The sequence below is a fragment of the Carcharodon carcharias genome, chromosome 3, assembly GCF_017639515.1.
Source record: "Carcharodon carcharias isolate sCarCar2 chromosome 3, sCarCar2.pri, whole genome shotgun sequence".
In the NCBI taxonomy this organism is placed as follows: domain Eukaryota; kingdom Metazoa; phylum Chordata; class Chondrichthyes; order Lamniformes; family Lamnidae; genus Carcharodon; species Carcharodon carcharias.
The window spans coordinates 149,543,964-149,562,295 of record NC_054469.1 but is presented as its reverse complement, the minus strand read 5'-3'; the positions used below and the strand labels follow the sequence as shown (position 1 = coordinate 149,562,295).

Here is an 18,332-nt window from a genome sequence, read left to right as displayed (position 1 = left end):
GCCAGCATTTATTGCCCACCCCTAATTGCCCTTGAGAAGGTAGTGGTGAGCCGCCTTCTTGAACCGCTGCAGTCCAGGTGGTGTAGGTACATCCACAGTGCTGTTAGGAAGAGAGTTCCAGGATTTTGACTCAACAACAGTGAAGGAACGGTGGAACGGTGATATATTTCCAAGTCAGGATGGTGTTAGAGGGGAGCACACAGGTGGTGGTACTGCCATGTATCTGCGACCCTTGACCTTCTAGATGGTAAACATCATAGGTTGAAAGGTGCGAAAGACTCTTGGTGAGTTGCTGCATTGTATCTTGTAGATTGTACACATTGTTGTCACGGCATCGTTGGTGGAGGGAGTAAATGTTTAAGGTTTCATAGTTTTAGTGCTCCAATAGTCTGCTTAAGCATCACATCGCTTTTCTTGTGGCAGCATGGTTTTCATGGTATGCATGCTGAGCATGAATCAGATTCATGAGCCATTTCATCAGTGAACAGCGCTTATCGCCAAATAAGCACCCTTTGGTTTGCTATGGTGGCTGAAATATATCTGGCACAGTGGACTGTCACAGAGCTGAATTAGCGATCTGGAGGGAAGATGACCAGGAGAAGGAGAGAAGCATTGCTGGGGTGAGGAATTAGGTGGGATACAGTGGCTTATACTGGTCTGTGGTTTTAGTGTGGAGCCAGGAAGTGCAATGCCGTCAGGTAAGTATGTTTAAAAACTGCAGTGGTCCCTTCCTACTCACCTTTCATGGATGGTTTTGTAGTCTGTATTTAAGACACAGCATCATCGAGTTTCAGGCTTAAAATTTGCAACTGAAATACATAATTAATAATGCTCCTTCTCAGAAGTAGTGGGTGTGAAATTCAAGGGCCAGAATCTTTGGATCGGCAAGCGGGGGTGGGGCCCGCTCACCAACGTGTAAAATGACACGCGGTGATGTCGGGCATGCGTCCCAATGTCACTGAGCATCATTCAGATCTTGAGTTAGCAGGCAAGCACCAGAGTCAGCAGTGTGCCGGCGAGCTGTCAAAGGCCTATTTAGGCTATTTAAATATTAATTAAACTTATAAACTGAGCTGCCCATCCAACCTTAAGGTTTGGCAGGCAGGCGAAGAGACTAAGCGGCCTTTGCATTTTTCATGGAACCTCATCCACGGGCGGGATGAGGTTTCTTGAAGGTTATTAAAGGTTTGAAAATTTTTTTATAAAATTCACAGACATGTACCAGCTCATGTGGCACTGCCACATGAGGTGGCATGTCTTAAAATTTTTTTTTTCTTTATTAAAATTTTCAAATATCAAGCTAATCTTCCTGGGCAGCTCTGTGCCTCAGGGAGATTTCTGCGCTCTTTCGCGCACATGCGGGAAAGAGCGCAGGCCACGACTCAGCCTCCTCCCCCTGCCCACACAGGGAGCACTCAGCGCTTCTGGGTGCGCGTCATGCTGGGTGGGCCTTAATTGGCCTGCCCACATAAAATGGCGGCACGCAGCCGATCACAGGTAGCAATCAACTATGCGCCCGCCCGTGTTCACTCCTGTCCAAACCACCCCTGACGGGGAGAAAATTCTCCCCACAGGGATATAGCTTCTTAATTCCAGCCACATTGAAGCACTCGCTCTACCTATCTCTGCCAGTTCAAATTCTCCCATCATGTGAACGTGATCTGCCAGTCAGAAAATCTGCACTGTTACATGACATTTGAAGCTTTCTTTTCAAATAATGATATAATTGCTACCAACAGATTTCTCTAAATGTTAGAATGGAATGATTACATCATTGGTTGTCCTCAGTTACAGATTAATCATTAGAAACTGGCAAACTGCCAGTCTACGTAACTTTCTAGGAAACCAGTTTTTTTATGTTTAGAAAACACCTTTTTGGGAAGTACCTTTAGTAAACCACATCTCATTTTTCTGTGAGAAGGGAAGTCTTGCTGTTACCTAAGGTCAATGTGCCATGAGCATGATTTAGATCTTCTGCTATGACAAAGGATGTGCAATATTCTCGATCTGCAACTGGACAAAGATTTACCAAGGGGAATATGGATAAAAGTCTGCCATTGGACTAACGAGTTATTTTCTCTGCATGGCTTCATGGCTTAATTTCTAACATGGGCACCAGGCTCATAGACCCTACAAGAAATGTCAGGACTCTGCTTTTCTGCTGTGTTTGCTTGGTGAAGGAGAAAATAGCTGAAATTCTGTACCATCATGGACAACACCTTAAACCACATGAGTAGAGAAAGGGCTCATAATGCACAAATCAAACCATCATGATAGGAATAAAACCAGCTTCTAAATGCAACTGGTTCATGGAAAAGGAAAATGAGGTGCTAAGTTGGTGCAAATTCAACCTGCTCCTTCCCATAAGCTTTTTAAAAAATGTTTTATGCATTTGTAACACTGTAGATAATTGGATCAATGATGGTGATAACTCTCGATAACATTGTTGAAAAATATCTCATGTTTAAACTTATATTTGCTGGCAGATCCAAAACCAGTTTAGACCGCCAAAATCTACACATTTGATCCAAGGCTGATTCCCCAATCACTAGGCCCTGTCTGTGTTACTTACATGCCAAGCAAAGTTCAATTTAAATCAGTGATTAAAATAATGAATTAAATTATCAAAGAGTTTGAGAGTGAGAGTAAAAAGGGCAATTACTTTTTTCTTCATTTGAGTTGAAAAACTTCAAGGAGGTGAAGTTATTGCGGGATCAAATTAAAACTCTTGATCCAGAGTTTTGCTTTCCAATCCCAGCACAAATCCCAGCAAATGTCGTATCTGAGCCAAAAAAAAAATCACCAGCATCCCACTGCTTCAGTTCTAATAATGCCTCTAGTATTTTGTATGAACAAACCAAGCACTGAAATTGCCAGAAATAAATGTAAATTAGAAGCTCTTGTTATTCAGTTTTAATGCCACAGAATGCTTTATACAGAGAGAAATTCCCACACAAGTGTAATCGAGAAGTGGCATCAGGGGAAATCCTTTTAGGACAGTGAGCTGGATCACTGGGAAATGTATTACCCAATATTGGTTCATGGAAAAGGTGCAAACAAGCTCATTTGATAATCTCACTTCTGTGCTACAATGTTTTGGGTTCAACCCACACTGGGGAATTTAAAAGCAGTTGGAAGTACTGGCTCTGAAATTCTGCAGTGACTTCTGGTTTCCCATTGCAACTGCTGTATCCTTGGAGTGGGGGAGGAGGGGGTGGTGGGTGGTTTTTACTGGTCTCCCACTTAAATTATAGCAGGAAACCATGAGAACCTATGCAGAATTTCAGCACCACCATTATTCCACTGCCTAACAATTCTTTTCTTCAAACAACAATCTCCTATCTATATTAAACTACCTTTGCTACCTCAAGGCCATGGGATGAAGCCTCAAGCATATCTGAGTGCACAACTAGTTTAGTCATCCATCGTCAAATCTGATTGTGCATTACCAAGCACTATTAGGTGTTATAGACAGGAGAGAGACAGGCAAACGGTACTTATTTCCTGTCACCGCTTGTCTGTAAGCAGAAGGTGTTTTTAATTTTTTTAAAGTATGCAGTGGCGTGTTTCCCCAAACCCTCAGTTTGTGTGATCCAATTTACTAACACAAACACAAACACATACGCACACAGTAAAGGGGGGGGGGCATAGAAAAAAGGAGTTTTACAACTATGAATAGTAACATTACAAGAACCACAAAAATGAATATTAGTTCACATGATTTCAAGAGTCCAGAGTCAGAGTCCAATGAGAATTTCTTTCACATGGGAGTTCAAAGTCAGCTGGAGCTGAACACTGGAGTTGTAGAATTTGCTTGGTGCTGATACCGCAAGATGAAATAGGTATGCAGACACTGGGTCGGTTCTGCAGGCAGTAGGAAATCTTGCAGTAGAGACAGGCTTGAAGAGCAGGTTACCTGATTCACCAGTTGGCTGGCTCCCCTACTCTTCCAACCTTCAATGACAAACATGAGGAGCTTGTCACCAAGATTGAAACTATCTATTCAGTTGCCTCTGCTGCTTTCTCCCTTTGTCTTTGTTTTTCCCTGCTTTATCCCTCTGTATCTTGCTCTAGCTTCTCTCCCATCACTCCTCATGGCCTTTCTGAACTCATCTGCTCCAAGATACCCCCACTTCCTCCTGCTCCTTTTATTCTATTCCAACTAAACTGATGACCTTACACCTATCTTTCCTGGTCGTCTGCCCTCTGACATTGTAAATGGTTTCTTTTGCTCAAGTGTTTTTTTCCTTCCTTTCAACACCACCACCATCAACTCCCTCCTCAAAAATCCTCAATCTGCAACCTTTCTTAGCTTTTTAAAGACCTTGAAGTCATTGTCTTCCAAATCCATAGACATCTTTCTGCAGCTTTCTGTTTGAATTTTCCAACTATGTTTCCACCCCAGCCACTGCAACAAAACGGCCTTCATTTAGTCATGAATAACAGTCTTAGTGACTGTGATCACAACCTTGTCCTGGCATATCTAGCTCCTAGACCTCCAACGTCCCAAATTTAAATTGCTCATTCTCATTTTTAAATCTCTTTATGCCCTCATTATTTCTGTAACTTTCTTCAGTCCTAAAGTCATATCTCCCCCCTTCCCTATCAGCCAGACCCCAGATTCCACAATGTAAAATCCTCCCTTTAAACCTCTCAATGTCTGCAGCACTCAGCTTCTTTAAGGCATTTATTGGAATCCATCTCTTTGATCAAGATGCTTAACATCCATGTTTTCCTCATTATGTAATCCATGAAACTCCTTGGGATTTTTTTGACGTTAAAGACAATATATAATTGCATGCCGTTGGTGGTGACTAATGAAAGTGAGATGTTATTAAAGAGTTGTAAAGGCATAACTACACTGATCACAAACTTAAAGGGTAACAAAATGTCTTAGCAAACAATTTTGTTGCTAAAACTATTCTGTTTTCACTATCTGTTTCCACCACAGGCCTAACATAAGGAAAATCTGCAGCCTAACTGACTTACTGTGGTTAATTATTTTCAAAAATGCAGTCCCACAGTTCATTGTAGGATTCCAGGGTAGGATTATACCAAAGTCTGAATTTTTTAGGCAGTGGGCAGGCTTGGTGGGAGGGGGGGGGGTCGCGGAGCCGATTGCCACCCGCAGTCAGCTCTGTGCTGCCATTTTACATGGGCAAGCCAATTAAGGCCTGCCCAACATAATACATGAGCCGTAGCGCTCTGCGCTACCTGTGCAGGCAGGGGGGAGGAGGGGGAGTCGGACCCAGCGCTCTTTCGCGCATGCGCACGCGCACGAAAGAGCGCTTCAGTCTCCCTGAGGCACAGAGTGCCTCAGGGAGATTGAATCGATATCAAAATAATTAAATAAACGATGTAAAAATTTATTTAAACATGTCCCCTCATGTGACATGTTTTGATATTTAGAAATTTTTAAAAATGTATTTAATAAAAGCTTTAGGAAACCTCATCCCTCGTGGTTGAGGTTTCCTAAAAATCGCAAAGGCCGCTTGGCCTTTTTGCCTGCCCCCAACATTAAGGTTAGTTGGACATCGTTAACAATTACCTCAATTACTTACTTAATGGCCTTTATAGGCCATTAGCAGCCGACTCCAACACGCGCCCGCCAAATGAAATATTGAGGACACACGCCCAATGTCATCGCACGTTATTCTATGCATCAGCATGTCAGGCCAGCCCCTGCACGCTGACTGAAAAATCGTGCCCCAGGTGTGGTCTGACTCAATGTATAGACCTATAGTCTACTATTACGGCTATAAGCCTAACATTCTATTGGTTTTCTCATTTCCCTGCCACATTATCTAAACATTGACAGAATCACTCATAATTCCCACTTATCTGCTTTTATGAAATTAATAGTCAGTGAAGTGTGATTTACCAATAGCAGTGAATTTCAGTTGAACAGCAAACACACTCTGAAATGTACCTCAAGTTTATTAATTGGTAAAAAAAAATTACAAGGTTTCATGACAGTGAAAAACAAAATGGAAAATTCAGTGTTTATCAAAGCTAGAGTCCAATGCTGCCTACACCCTAAGTTCTAGAGAAAAATTAGATTGAGTTGATGTAAACAGCATTACTTGGCTCCATGAAAATTGCTATCCAAATCGTGTCCTGCCAAGAGGGTGGGAAGTGGCTTGAATATAGTTACAGTTTCTAATAACCTAACTGGTTGTTAGTACAGGAAAAAGTAAAATAGTGATTAAAGTGAAAACTGATCCACTACATATGTGACACATTTTAAAAACTCTCTTTTAAGCAAAAGCTATCATATCAATACCTGTTTTGTATAACTTCCAATTCTTTCTTTGAGGCATTGGCTTCTTACTGGACATCAGTCCCAAACACAATTTAATACTTTGTCCAAGTAGAAATTCTTTATCAATGAGCCTTGGCAAAGAGGTTATTCAACCATGATTCTTTTCCTCACCCAAAATCTACACATGTGCACTGCAGTATGGGTCACAGATTAGTGATCAAGATCGAGAACCCTGGCCATTTTTTGCATTTCTTATTCCAGGGGCAGTAAACTAATTGTAGTCCCCTATTGCCAACTCTGACTGATCTAGAGGCCAGGATTTTATGAGGGAGGGCCAATTAAGGCCTGCCCAGCGTAGTTCCCAACTCTCGAAGATAGCAGGAGTGTGTGGGCGGCAGCGGGCATGCGCAGACCACCGGGTCCAATGGCGACCTGGTAGTCTGTTCAAAAGAAGGCCTGGTAGCCTTTTGTAGGCTGCTCACAAAGCCTGGTGCTAGGCTGCAGAAGAGGGGTTCGGGTGAGCAGGCCAAGTTGGAGGGCAGGTCTGCGGAGCAGGCCAGGCTGGAGGGTAGGCCAGCAGAGTGCCAGTGTGCCCCTCTTTTTTCTGATGACTGCCTTGTTACCCTCCTTGAGGAGGTAGCAGCACGGCGGGAGATGCTGGTTCCCCAGATGGGAGGAGGAGGACCCCCCCACATGGCGAAACGTGTCTGGGAGGAGGTGGCAGAGATGGTGAGCTCCCATGATGTGGTGCAGCGCACCTGGATCCAGTGCCGCAAGTGCTTCAATGATTTGTTGCGCTCTGGCAGGGTGAGTACCATGTTGGTATTGGGCATTTAACCCAGCAGGTAGCCTTACCCTCTGGTGCACCCTGCCCCACAAGTCTCAATGTCATGACTGCATTGAATCACTGATGGCATTTTTCCTTTGCTGGGTGGGCAAGCAGATACTGCCCATGCTGAGGTCAGCCTGAGTGGGTCATGAGGAGATGAGTTTTCGCCCACAGCATGTGTTACACTGTGCCCCACATGACTCTTTTGGGGCAACCTGGAGGAGCTGCACCTAGGCGCAGTGCTTGAACCGCAGGACATGTCCAAGTCAGGGTGATGGCATGCTGGGAGGGGAGCTTCAAGGTGGCGTGGCAACGAACCATCTGCTGCCCTTTGTGCTCTACATGCTTGCGCCTCCTTGCTATGGAAAGATATACCGTGTGGTGCTTAATGTGATGTAGGCAGCATGTGGCCAAGGGGGGGTGCCCGTGGGTGGTTGGGGAACAGGCCTATGTGAGTGTGTGGCAGCAGCAGAGTGAGGAGGCACTGGAGCCCTAATATGTCCCACTCTGGGGTGGGCCATGCGCGAAGAGAGTCCATGTACAATTTGCTCTAATCAATGCTCTTCTCTTATTTTCAGGAGAAGAATGCTCAGAACGTGCAGAGCATGCGAGGACTGGCAGCGGCCAGGCGCAGATCGCCATTCTTAGCCGCTTTGAGCAGGAGGCTCTAGATTTGGAGAGGCGCCATGTGCCCAGGTCCACTAGTGTCAGTGAGGCTGGGGTGCCACGGCCAGGTATGTATGTCCAGCAGTGAGGTCAGCATTGTTCACCCAATAGCCATAGCAATGCTGAATGTTAAGTGATTTCATTTTGCAACATGACTTGACCATTGCTTATGGAAGGATGAGCACATAATGATCCGGGGGACAGGGATGCACATTGTCATTGTCTCCACGTTAACTGATTCAATGTCCTTGTTCTTCCTTTCAGCATCAGCAGAGCAGGACCAGGAGGAGAAGCAGCAGAGGCCCCCTCTCACACCTGAAGGCCCTGAAGCCTCACCAGTGTCACACCATCTCTGCCAGGCAGGCACCAGCGCAGCTACTAACACCTCAGTGGGAATTAGAACATCGGCTAGAGTCCTGGGGCACAGCGGTGAGGGCACTTCACATCCACTGGAGTAGCTGGCAGAGACAGAGAGTGCCCATGGAGCTAGCAGTTGGAGGACTGCAGAGGACCAAGCACATGCTCAGTCGGTGCCTGATGATGTGCCTCTGGAGTCGTCTGCGATGCAGCAAACAAAGGAAATGTGGCCAAGTGTCTGGAAGCATCTGGGGGTGACACATGAGGCTATGCTTGGCATGATCTCTGTGGTGGAGGAGTCTATGCGGACACTCACCGAAGCAATGAGCCACATGTCCTAGTGCCAAACATCCTCCATGGAGAGAGTGGCGACTCTCATGGAGAGCCCGCTCCTGGAGACCTGCCAGGGCTTCCTGGGGATGTGCTCTGACCAGCAAGACATCACATTGGCAATGACCTCAGCTGGTCACTTGCAGTGTGGGAAATGGTGTGGGCATCAAGCTTCCCAGCTCATTGCCCATCTATCCACGGTGAGCAAGGAGGTCCGAAGTGACCTCATGTCGGCACAGCTCTGCCTGTCATCTCTGCTAGCTCCTCTCAGGGCGCTACGTATGAGGGCAGCAGCTCCTCCGCCCCTCTCCCAGTGACCTTATCATCCGGTGATGCTGTGACGACTGGGGAGATGCCAGCTGTAGAACAGGCAGCTCCCTCCCAGGCAGGGCCTGCACAGGCTCCACGGGCCAGAGGATGATCGCCAAGGTCATCGAGGCCAACAGGACAGCAGAGTCAGCAGGCTGGCTCAGGTGCCACTCCGAGCGATGGAGCAGCACCAAGACATAGCATCCGTAAATGAAAGAATAAGGCACCTTAGGCACACCACGGGTTTTTCACTGGTGCTTTTGTGTTGCCCGAGATGAGGTCCTAATGATTTCTTTTTGATTGTTAACACTATTGTTTTCTCTTTGTGATAAGTTATTTTGCTTCACACATTAAATGCAGGTGTGTGACCATGGCTGAGGGTGTCTCATTTTTTCTGCGTGTGTATGGTTGACAAAAGTGTAATGAGTGATTTGTTGGACATTCAGCTTTATTTACAAGGCCCTTAGTTAGTGCTGCTGACCAGGCACAGTTTGCACTTAGGTGTCGAGTATTGAGGCAGCAGCTCTGGCTTGTCCTGGTGATCCATCCATGTTGAGCTAACTGAAGGTTTGTTGGATTAAAGCCTCCTGGGTGTCCCTGCCTCCCTGGAGCAGTCCTGGGTCAGCGTTTACCCCCTCAGCATTTTCCTGTGCCTGCTCATCCTCGGAATCACTGCTGGACTCATTGTGTACAGCCGCAGCCATTGTGTCGATGTCTTCATCGTCCACTGCGTCCCCCCTTTCCAGCGCAAGGTTGTGGAGAGCGCAGCATGCAACCACCATCACCAAGACACAGTCTGGGGGGTACTGGAGTGTACCCCCTGAGCGGTCCAGGCACTGGAAGTGCATCTTGAGAAGACCAATGGCTTTCTCCACCACAGCCCTTGTGGTGCCGTGTCTCCTATTGTACCGCTGCTCAGCTTCTGTTCTTGGATGGCGGAGAGGCATCATGAGCCACCTTCTGAGGGGATAGCCCTTGTCACCCAGCAGCCATCCATTCAGCTGAGCTGCAGTACTGAAGAGCCCCAGCACCTGGGAGTGTCTGAGGATGTAGGCGTCCTGGAAGCTGCCTGGGTACCTCGCACAGACTTGTAGAATCAGCATCCTGTGGTCACACACTATCTGCATGTTCATGGAGTGGAAGCCCTTCCTGTTGACGAAGGCACCGGGCTCACCTGCTGGCGCCTTGATGGCCACATGTGGACAGTCTATTGCACCCTGGACGTGGGGGAAGCCAGCAATGGCCGCGAAGCCTCTGGCTCACTGTGCCTGACTTGCCTGGTCCCAACGGAAGTGGACGAAGAGAGCGTCTGTGACCTGCATGACACAAGTGCGGACAGCTGAATGGGAGACATCGCAAAGATCACCCACCGAGCCCTGGAGAGAGTTGGAGACATAGAAGTTGAGGGCAGCCGTGACCTTCAGAGCCACTGGCATGGGTTGTCCACCCACACAGTTAGGGGATATCTCAGGCCCAATCATCTGACAGATATAGTTGACTGTCTTCCTTGCGAGACGGAGCCTCCTTCGGCACTGCACCTCAGACTTATTGAGGTAACTGCTTTGCTGCCTGTAGACCCTGGCAGCAAGATGGTGGCGTTTTCTATGGCACCTTCCACCTTGGACTACCTCTTGGCCCTGTGCCTCTTGTGCCTGTGCCTGTCCTCCCGAAGGTGGCTCCCCTGGAGTCTGAATGTGCACTCCTGGCCACTTCCCCCTCTAGCCCTCCCTTCCTCCTCAGAGGAGCTGCCTCCAGTGGACAGATCAGCTCCTGTACCCAGGCTAAGGGAAGGCTTCCTGAAATCTGCGGGCCTGGAAATGATTCCTCACTGCAGAGTGCTGACCTGAAGGTCAAAAGTCCAGAAAAAGCAGCTAGGATGTGTTCTGAAGTACTGCAGATCACATAGGCAACTTTGAAAAACTTTCAACAATAAGTACCTCACAGAGCAGATTCACGACCCCACAGAGCCCTCTTATCCCACTCATGGATGAGGGTAATAGAAATATCTCCTACGTGCCTCCCGTTGTGCCCATGCGCTGACTCAAAGATCAAACGGGCGCCGAAAAATCGGCGTCAATTGAACACCAGAGAGCTTTAAGTGGCCTGTTAATTAATGGCGGGCGCACGTTAGACTTCATTGCGCGCCTGCCCAGCGAAATATCGCAATGGTGCGCGGTGACTTCAGGACGCTTGCCCGACGTCACTGCGTGCCATTTAACACGTGGACAAGCGGGGGTTGATCCCTCCCCGCATATCAAGCATGTCAAACAGAAAATTCTGTCCCAAGTGACAGATGCCATCTCAGCCAGATGCTATGGATCTTTCCTCAGCTCCCCCCAGACTCTTGTCACACTGTGAGCCAACCAGTCTCGCTGAACTCCATTTTTGAGGGTTTCCAATCTACACTCTCCGAGAACTCCCTTTGGAATCTCCTCCCAAACTGATATTTTCTCCCAAATGCCTTCTGTAAGGGTTCACCTCCAGGCTTTCAAACTCTCCTTCCAATGCTCCTCTCCCCTGCATTCAAACTGTCTTCTATGCACTCTCACTGACTCAATTGTCAACAGTACACCACAGCTTCACATGCCCATAGCAAAGAGTAACAGACCTTCAGTTGTCTCTTTGGACCTTCTTGCCTCTTGCAAGTTGTTCTAGCTTTAGATCTGCTTTCTGCAGCTTTTGGGCAGGGTTTCGCCTCGTCAGGTGGACATGGCAGGCAGGCCTGGGAACAGCTGCCACACCGACCGCCCCCTGCGATCGGGCTCTGACCACGACTTCATGCTAGCTGGCCAATTAACAGCCAACCAGCATGAAACCTGCACTAAGAGCCTCAGCACTGATGGGGTGGAGGCGGGAGGAGCATGAGCACTAAAGTGTGCGCATGTGTGGGGGAACGAGCACTGAAAGCTCCCTGAAGGCACAGGGCTGTTTCCGGGAGCTGAAGAATTTTAAACACAAAAATAAACATTTTACAAATGATATAAACATGTCCCCGCATGTGACTCAGTCACATGAAGAGGGACATGTAAAAAGGATATTAAATTTTTCTTTTACTGTTTTTCAGTAACCGTTGGAAACCTCATCCTGTCTGTGGATGAGGTTTTGTAAAAAATGCAAAGGCCTATTTGTCCGCCCAGCAGGCATGCTGCCACCTCTCGTGCATGCCTGCCGACCGAAAGATTGCGAGAGTGCGCGATGACATCGGGACGCTCAGCTGACGTCATTGCGCAGTATTTCACTCCCATTCAGGTCAGGGGTGCGCCCGTTTATGGGATGAAAAATTCTGCCCTTTGTCTCTTTAAATATGAAGCTTGGAGCTTTTCTCTCTGACCCTCACTCTTAACTTTATTAACAGGACTTTTTCCAGGTTCCTGTCCTTCCTTTGACTAGAAGGTCTGCTTGAGACTTTCCCCTGTTCCATTCTCTGGGATTTTGGGGATTTTTTCCTTAGCTTGGGACTTGCTATCTGTCCCTCTTGCTCCAGTCTCTCTCTGGCAGCTACTTTCAACCAAGTTTAGCTTGCAGCTGGCTATCTGCCCCTTCTGGGCTGCTTCTCTGGCAGCTATCTTCAAAACCAGCTGAAATCCAACAGTTTCCAAAACATACTGCTGTTTTTCTTCATCTGTGTGCCTGTGGCAGGGGCCTGCCTCTCTGGCCCCCTATTGCTAGGCACCAGCCCAATTCTTCTACTCTTGTTTGCTTAACTTAAGTCGTAAGCTCTCATTAGAAATACAAGCACCTTTTCAAAGTGAAGCTAAAACTCCATTTGAACTTTCTCAACACACAGATACAGAAAGAAAAATCAAACTTAGACTTTAAGCTAAAACTCATTCCTAACACCTACAAATACAAATATAACTTACTTAAACTGTGTCTATTTCCTAACAGGATGGGCAATAAATGCTGGCCAGGCCAACAATACCCACATCCCATAATGACTGAAAAGAAAACTGATCTCAAAAATAGCTTCCTCTGCTTTCTTCCTCATGGCAACATGAAACACATTAATCTTATATCCAGGTAGAAATGCTAATTAACTATCTTTGATCTCAACTCCTTTTCATCTTAGAAGTCAATGGAAAATTTCAAGTACAACTGGTTACAACCCGATACAAGCAACACCTCTCTGGGACTTTGGGAGAGTCTACTCATGGTAAACTCAGAGACTGCATCTAATGTTTCCAAGCGTAAACATCATGCACCTTCATTTCAGTAAAACAATCTAAGCCTTCCTTTAGTCTCAAAAAATCAAACCCCTCAGCTTACTGTTAGGCAGACTGCAGAACTGGTCACATGACCCTCTTCATTACCCTAAATTTAAAGCTACAGTTGCAAAATATAATAATCTTATAAACCTCATAATTGTAACACATATTGTTGATCTGGTTTGTGTTTAAGGCTGGTTATGATTTTCAGCTGTTTCTGCAAGGTTTCCTTGAATTTATTTCTGCCAAAATTACAATAGGAGTTGACAAGAAATTCCAGAGAATTTCTGTGCCAACATGTTCAACATGTGTTTTTTAAAAAGTCAGTTAGCAAAAAAAAAAAATTTAAACTTCTTTAATTACTTTTAAACAATTAAGTAGAGTAACTTTGTAAATTCATCCTTGGCCAACATCTGCTTTCAAAATGCATTTAAAAAGTCCAGACACCCAACAGAATTATTCAAATTATGGGATTCAATAATAAATAAAAGACCACACGGTCAATTTTGAAGTAATCACTTCCATCAGACGGTTTTTTTTTTTAGTCAAGCCTCATTTGAACTCTGTTCAGTGGGCTAATCATTCACCAGGAAGGTTGAAATGCAAGAGAGATTATTTAGAAATTATCTTGTTTAAGTAACACAGCCCAATGATGTCAGGAAATACAGCATGTTCATTATTATGTACTATTATACAACAGCACATTGTACAGGTTGAACTAAATGAATCTGAGCTAACTGTTACTTGCTTGGTATGTTCAATGGCTGTGAATAAGGCAGCTTGAGGATTTGTATCAAGTCTTGTCTCATCAAAATTTTTTTTGCTCAGTTTACCTTTGAAGACATTGAAGAAGCACCAATGCAAAAAACATGAACATCTAATTCCAGTCATAAGGAGATACTATTGTTACCTGCTCGGTTACTATACCATATAAAACAACAAAAGTGAACTCCCAGAAAAGTTAAATTGGTCACACCACTTGAGGGAGTAGCTGATGGCACTGAAATGAGAAGATAGCTATTGCAGACTTAAATTTGTAGCAAGGTGGTTATATGCCATGTTAGAACGACATTTGAATATACATTTAGTCAGATGATAGAAAACTCAACGGTAAAGTTAGAAAAATCATGAAGACTTACAGGCATCAATACTGCAGAAGATACTGGCATTGTGGAATTGGGGAGGTTGCCAGGCATGGACCCTGGCATGGGCTGCCTTTGTCTATTGTGGAGATGCAGTAATGACGATAGAGACCCTGGGACAGGCCTGCGGAAACAAAAAGAGGTGAAGGACATCAGAAAACAATTTACAGATCAGAATGGCAAGTGAAAAACACAAAATACCTTAACAAAAACACAATGGCCTTAATATTAACCTCTCTATGATGGGAAAGGATAGGCAGGGGAGTAAAGACTTAAATATGTGGAATGGATGCCTGGCACACTGCACAGGCGCCCACCAATATCATGGTTTCTGAGTGACCTACTGATGTTTTTATTCCGTTTCCCACCTGGTAGCATGCCAAAATAACAGCTTGGCACACAGTCCAAATGTAAAAGTAACAACTGGAGGCTGCACCCAGGGCCCTTGGAACACTCCTTAGCAGTTGGAAGACAGGAATATTGTTGATTGGGGCTTGCAGAGGTTGTGGGAATGGTTAGCAATTTCAGGAGGGCAGACAGAAGTCATTGCAGGGAGAGAAAGACCACTAAGGCTTCAATGGGGAGGTCAATGATCATGTTGGTGTGGGATGGGGGAGAGGGGAGGTGAGAGAGATGCTGCAATGAGGCGGTGGGACGCTGAAGGTTCCCAGGAGAAGCATTTTTCCTCCTCGCCCACAAGGACTGCTGAGAAAGGCACTTGCTTCATAGAAACAGCAGCTCCCGCCTTTCTTTCACCATTGGGTTTTGTGACCCCTGGGAAATCCATTTTAAATTTTAAATTGGGCTTCCAATTGCACAGTAGGGCCCGTATTTAAACATATCAAATAAACTTTGATGGCCTTTCATCAGAATTGAGTCATCCACCTGAAATGTCAACTCTGCTTTGCTCTCCACAGATGCTGCCAGATCTGCTGTACGTCCTACATTTTCTGTTTCTATTTCAGGGGACAGAATTTTGCCGTTGGTGTGTAGGCGCACACCCAACATGCCCGAGCGTGAAAGAAAGCACGTTGATGCCGGCCAAGCTTCCCAACGTCAGCATGCACTCTTGCGATAGTTAGGTCCGTGGGCACGTGCCAGAGCCGGCAGTGCACCTGCCAACAATTAAAAGGCCATTAGGTTACCAGTTGTCCTGAAATTTTCACTGCCCGTTCAACCTCACGGTTGACGGGCAAGGGAGAAGGCCAAGTGGCCTTTGCATTTTTTAGGAAACCACATCCACGGGGGGGATGAATTTTCCTAAAGCAAATCAAAATTAAATAAAAATCTAATGCTTGATTGAAAGTCCTGTCCCTCCTCATGTGACAGAGCCACATGAAGGGACAAGTTTTAAGACATTTTTATTTTGTGCATTAGCTTTTTTAAACAGCGCTTCATCTCTCTGAGGCAGCTCCGTGCCTGAGGGAGATTGAAGCGCTCTTTGGCGCGCAAGCGCAAAGTTCGCGCTAGGCCCGCTCACCTTCCTCCCCCCACCTGCACAGGCAGTGCTGAGCACTGCCGCTCAAGTTCCACGCTGGGCAGGCCTTGACTGGGCCTTAACTCCTGCTTTGCCTCATTTCCTGATGGATGGAATCAAATTTCCTCCCAATATGTGTTGACTTTCTAATAATACTCTAAACTTTAATAAGTGTCACAAATAAATTTATTAAATCTAACTGAAGAACAGTTAGAAAGCTATAAAAATACCAACCTTTTATTCATCACATAATCAAAGGTACACGTCACAATATAACATGAGTGTTCCAATATACCAGAGGGAACTGAACAAGTGCTGCATTCCAGTATTTTACAATTTATAAAGCTGAATGATTTGAAACTGGAAGTTGTATGTAAATCAAAGAAGATGAATCCTTTGTTTGATTACTTATTTGCAAATACCCCTCTTTCTTTCTCTCTTTTATACATGCTTGTTTAATCCTGATTTCATTTCTCCCTTCTTGCCAATTTTTTCTTTGACTGTCCTGAAGATGTTGACTTCCTGCTGGAGTGCAGTTATACTGCATATTAAGATAATGTGACTCCATACACATGCCATTCACTTGCCAGTACCTCACCTTGACAATGACTGTTAACATGTTATTCAATCTCAGCCAAAACCAATCAAATCTACATCCAGTGCCAATGACATTGCAAATGTTAGTACTGACAAAGAACAAAATGGAACTCAATTTTCAGATTTAGATTCTTTTTAAATTTGGAAAACTTGTTTTTAGATTGTAACTCTGAATTGGCTGCCTGATAACTGCTTGTCATTCCAGGAATGTACCAGGTAGATGGATACTGGATTATTTTTAGGTTTTTATTTAAACACGTTTTGAAATAATTTTGACAAGGTGTTTTTCACAGCATAAACAAAATAGCCTTTAGTTTTCTTTTCCATCAGAGCAATTGATTTAAAAAAGCCTTACGAGCACTCATCTGTCTATTGGCATTTGATCAGGTTTCGATAAAGGCAAAACTTGTGGAAATTACAGCTATGGTTATAAGAATGGAAATGATCTAGGCTGATGTGGGCTGCCCATGTTGCCAACTGGAAATCCCAGTTGGTGCAGCAAAAGGGCTTTAATAAGTCATTTAATTAAATTAACTTGTAGATAATTGCTATCCACCACTTGCCGATCTGACCCCAGCCTGATCTCTTTGAAAATAGCTCGGGGTCAGCACAGTGGCGGGAAACCGACACGGTGACCAGCGGCACCAAATTGCAGGCCTGCCTGCCTCCAATCCACTCTCTGATCTTAACTGAAAGTTCAGCTTAATTCCTTAACACTCAGTAGCCTTCTGCAATTTGCTGTCAAGGCTCACATATGGTTAATGGCTAACTGAGTGAAGATCCAGAAAGTGACTACTGCCAGTGCAACTGAAACCCAATGAGGAAGTCAACACACTAAGATAAGAGCAGGAAATTGGGGAGAAGAAATCAAAAAAAATTTTAATGGCCAGGATTTTCCAGTTCCATCCTCGGCAGGAATCATCGCGGCGGGGACGGAAAATTTGATGGACCGGTCAAAGGTCTGTTGACTTCAGGTGGGAGTTTCCGGTCCCACGGCAGGGAGGACTGGGAAATCCTGGCCATTGCCTTTATGCACAGCGTGCTTCATTTGCACTTGGAAATTTAATGCCAAAACATTTACAACAATTGTTATTTTTCCTTTAAAAAAATTACTTTTTTCACTTGTCAAGGTTCCATTTTTATCGGGCGATATTTTTGTCCTTGAAATTTTCATTCCCCCCCAGTCCCGCCAAGAGATGACTCACACTGGGGAGAGGGTTTATAAGGGAAGGTGTCATTTTCTGCTGGCAATTCTGGCGTCTGAGTGGCCTGAGCAGTTTCCATGCAGTCTCCATTTTAGGTCAAATCTTATAAACTGATTCTTGTATCTTCTGCCCTCCACTATCTCCCTCCACACCCCCCTCCCCGGCACCTTAGGTGAAGAAAAATAAATTCTCATTTTTCTTGCTCCGTTGTGTCAAGTGCAGCTGCTGGGTTTGAATGAGGGCTTTGCCCATCATTAGCAAAAAGCAAAATCTATCCGCAGTTGAATTCTTTGTGGAAAACCCTTCTTGATAATGAATCAGAGATCATGAAGGTGAGATTCCACCTGTGAATTATAACATAGTTGCCAATTTTCCACAATTCTGGACTCCTCCAATATGTTCACACATTGGTCCCTCAAACATCATCTCCAGCTCTGGCTGACTCCTCCTCCACTGGTTTGCCTCTTTTGTGGAGGAACACCCCACACAGCCTGAACCCCTGAGAAGCAGCAGAACAGTAGCAAACTCCCACCCTCTCATATGAGGTGTGCCCCAACTTCAGATTTTGGAAATCCTCTAGCCGATCTTTACTGGTTCAGACTTCAAAGCATCTTTGGTAACACTGCATATCTCTGAACACCGCCACTCCCTGGGCTCACCATCTGATTTTTGCCAGTGGGAAAACATACTGTTCAATTTTTAAAGTGTTTATAGTGCATATAATGGGCTGGATTTTGAGTCCCCGCTGGGGCTGGAAATCAGGGCAGGAAGGCACATTTTCCTGCAACCGAGATGGAGGGGGAGGGTGGGGGGTGCGGGCGGTGTGAGGGCAGCTGCATGGCTACTCCTGCATGTGGTGGGTAGCCAATTGTCCCAATTACTGGCCTATTAAGGCCCGTAAAAGAGGCTGACTGGGATTTTCCAGTTGGCCTCCTGGTTCCTGCGGGTCAGTT

General features: G+C 45.5%; 1 protein-coding gene across 2 annotated transcripts in view; it reads right to left on the bottom strand.

Annotated features, from left to right (window-relative positions):
- creb5b (cAMP responsive element binding protein 5b) overlaps positions 1 to 18,332 on the bottom strand; it is a 461,587-nt gene that overhangs the window by 142,892 nt on the left and 300,363 nt on the right. For both annotated transcript variants that reach the window (XM_041184407.1, XM_041184408.1), the window contains exon 7: positions 14,098 to 14,224. In XM_041184407.1, the coding sequence (XP_041040341.1) occupies positions 14,098 to 14,224 (127 nt within the window). The remainder of the gene's footprint in view (positions 1 to 14,097; positions 14,225 to 18,332) is intronic.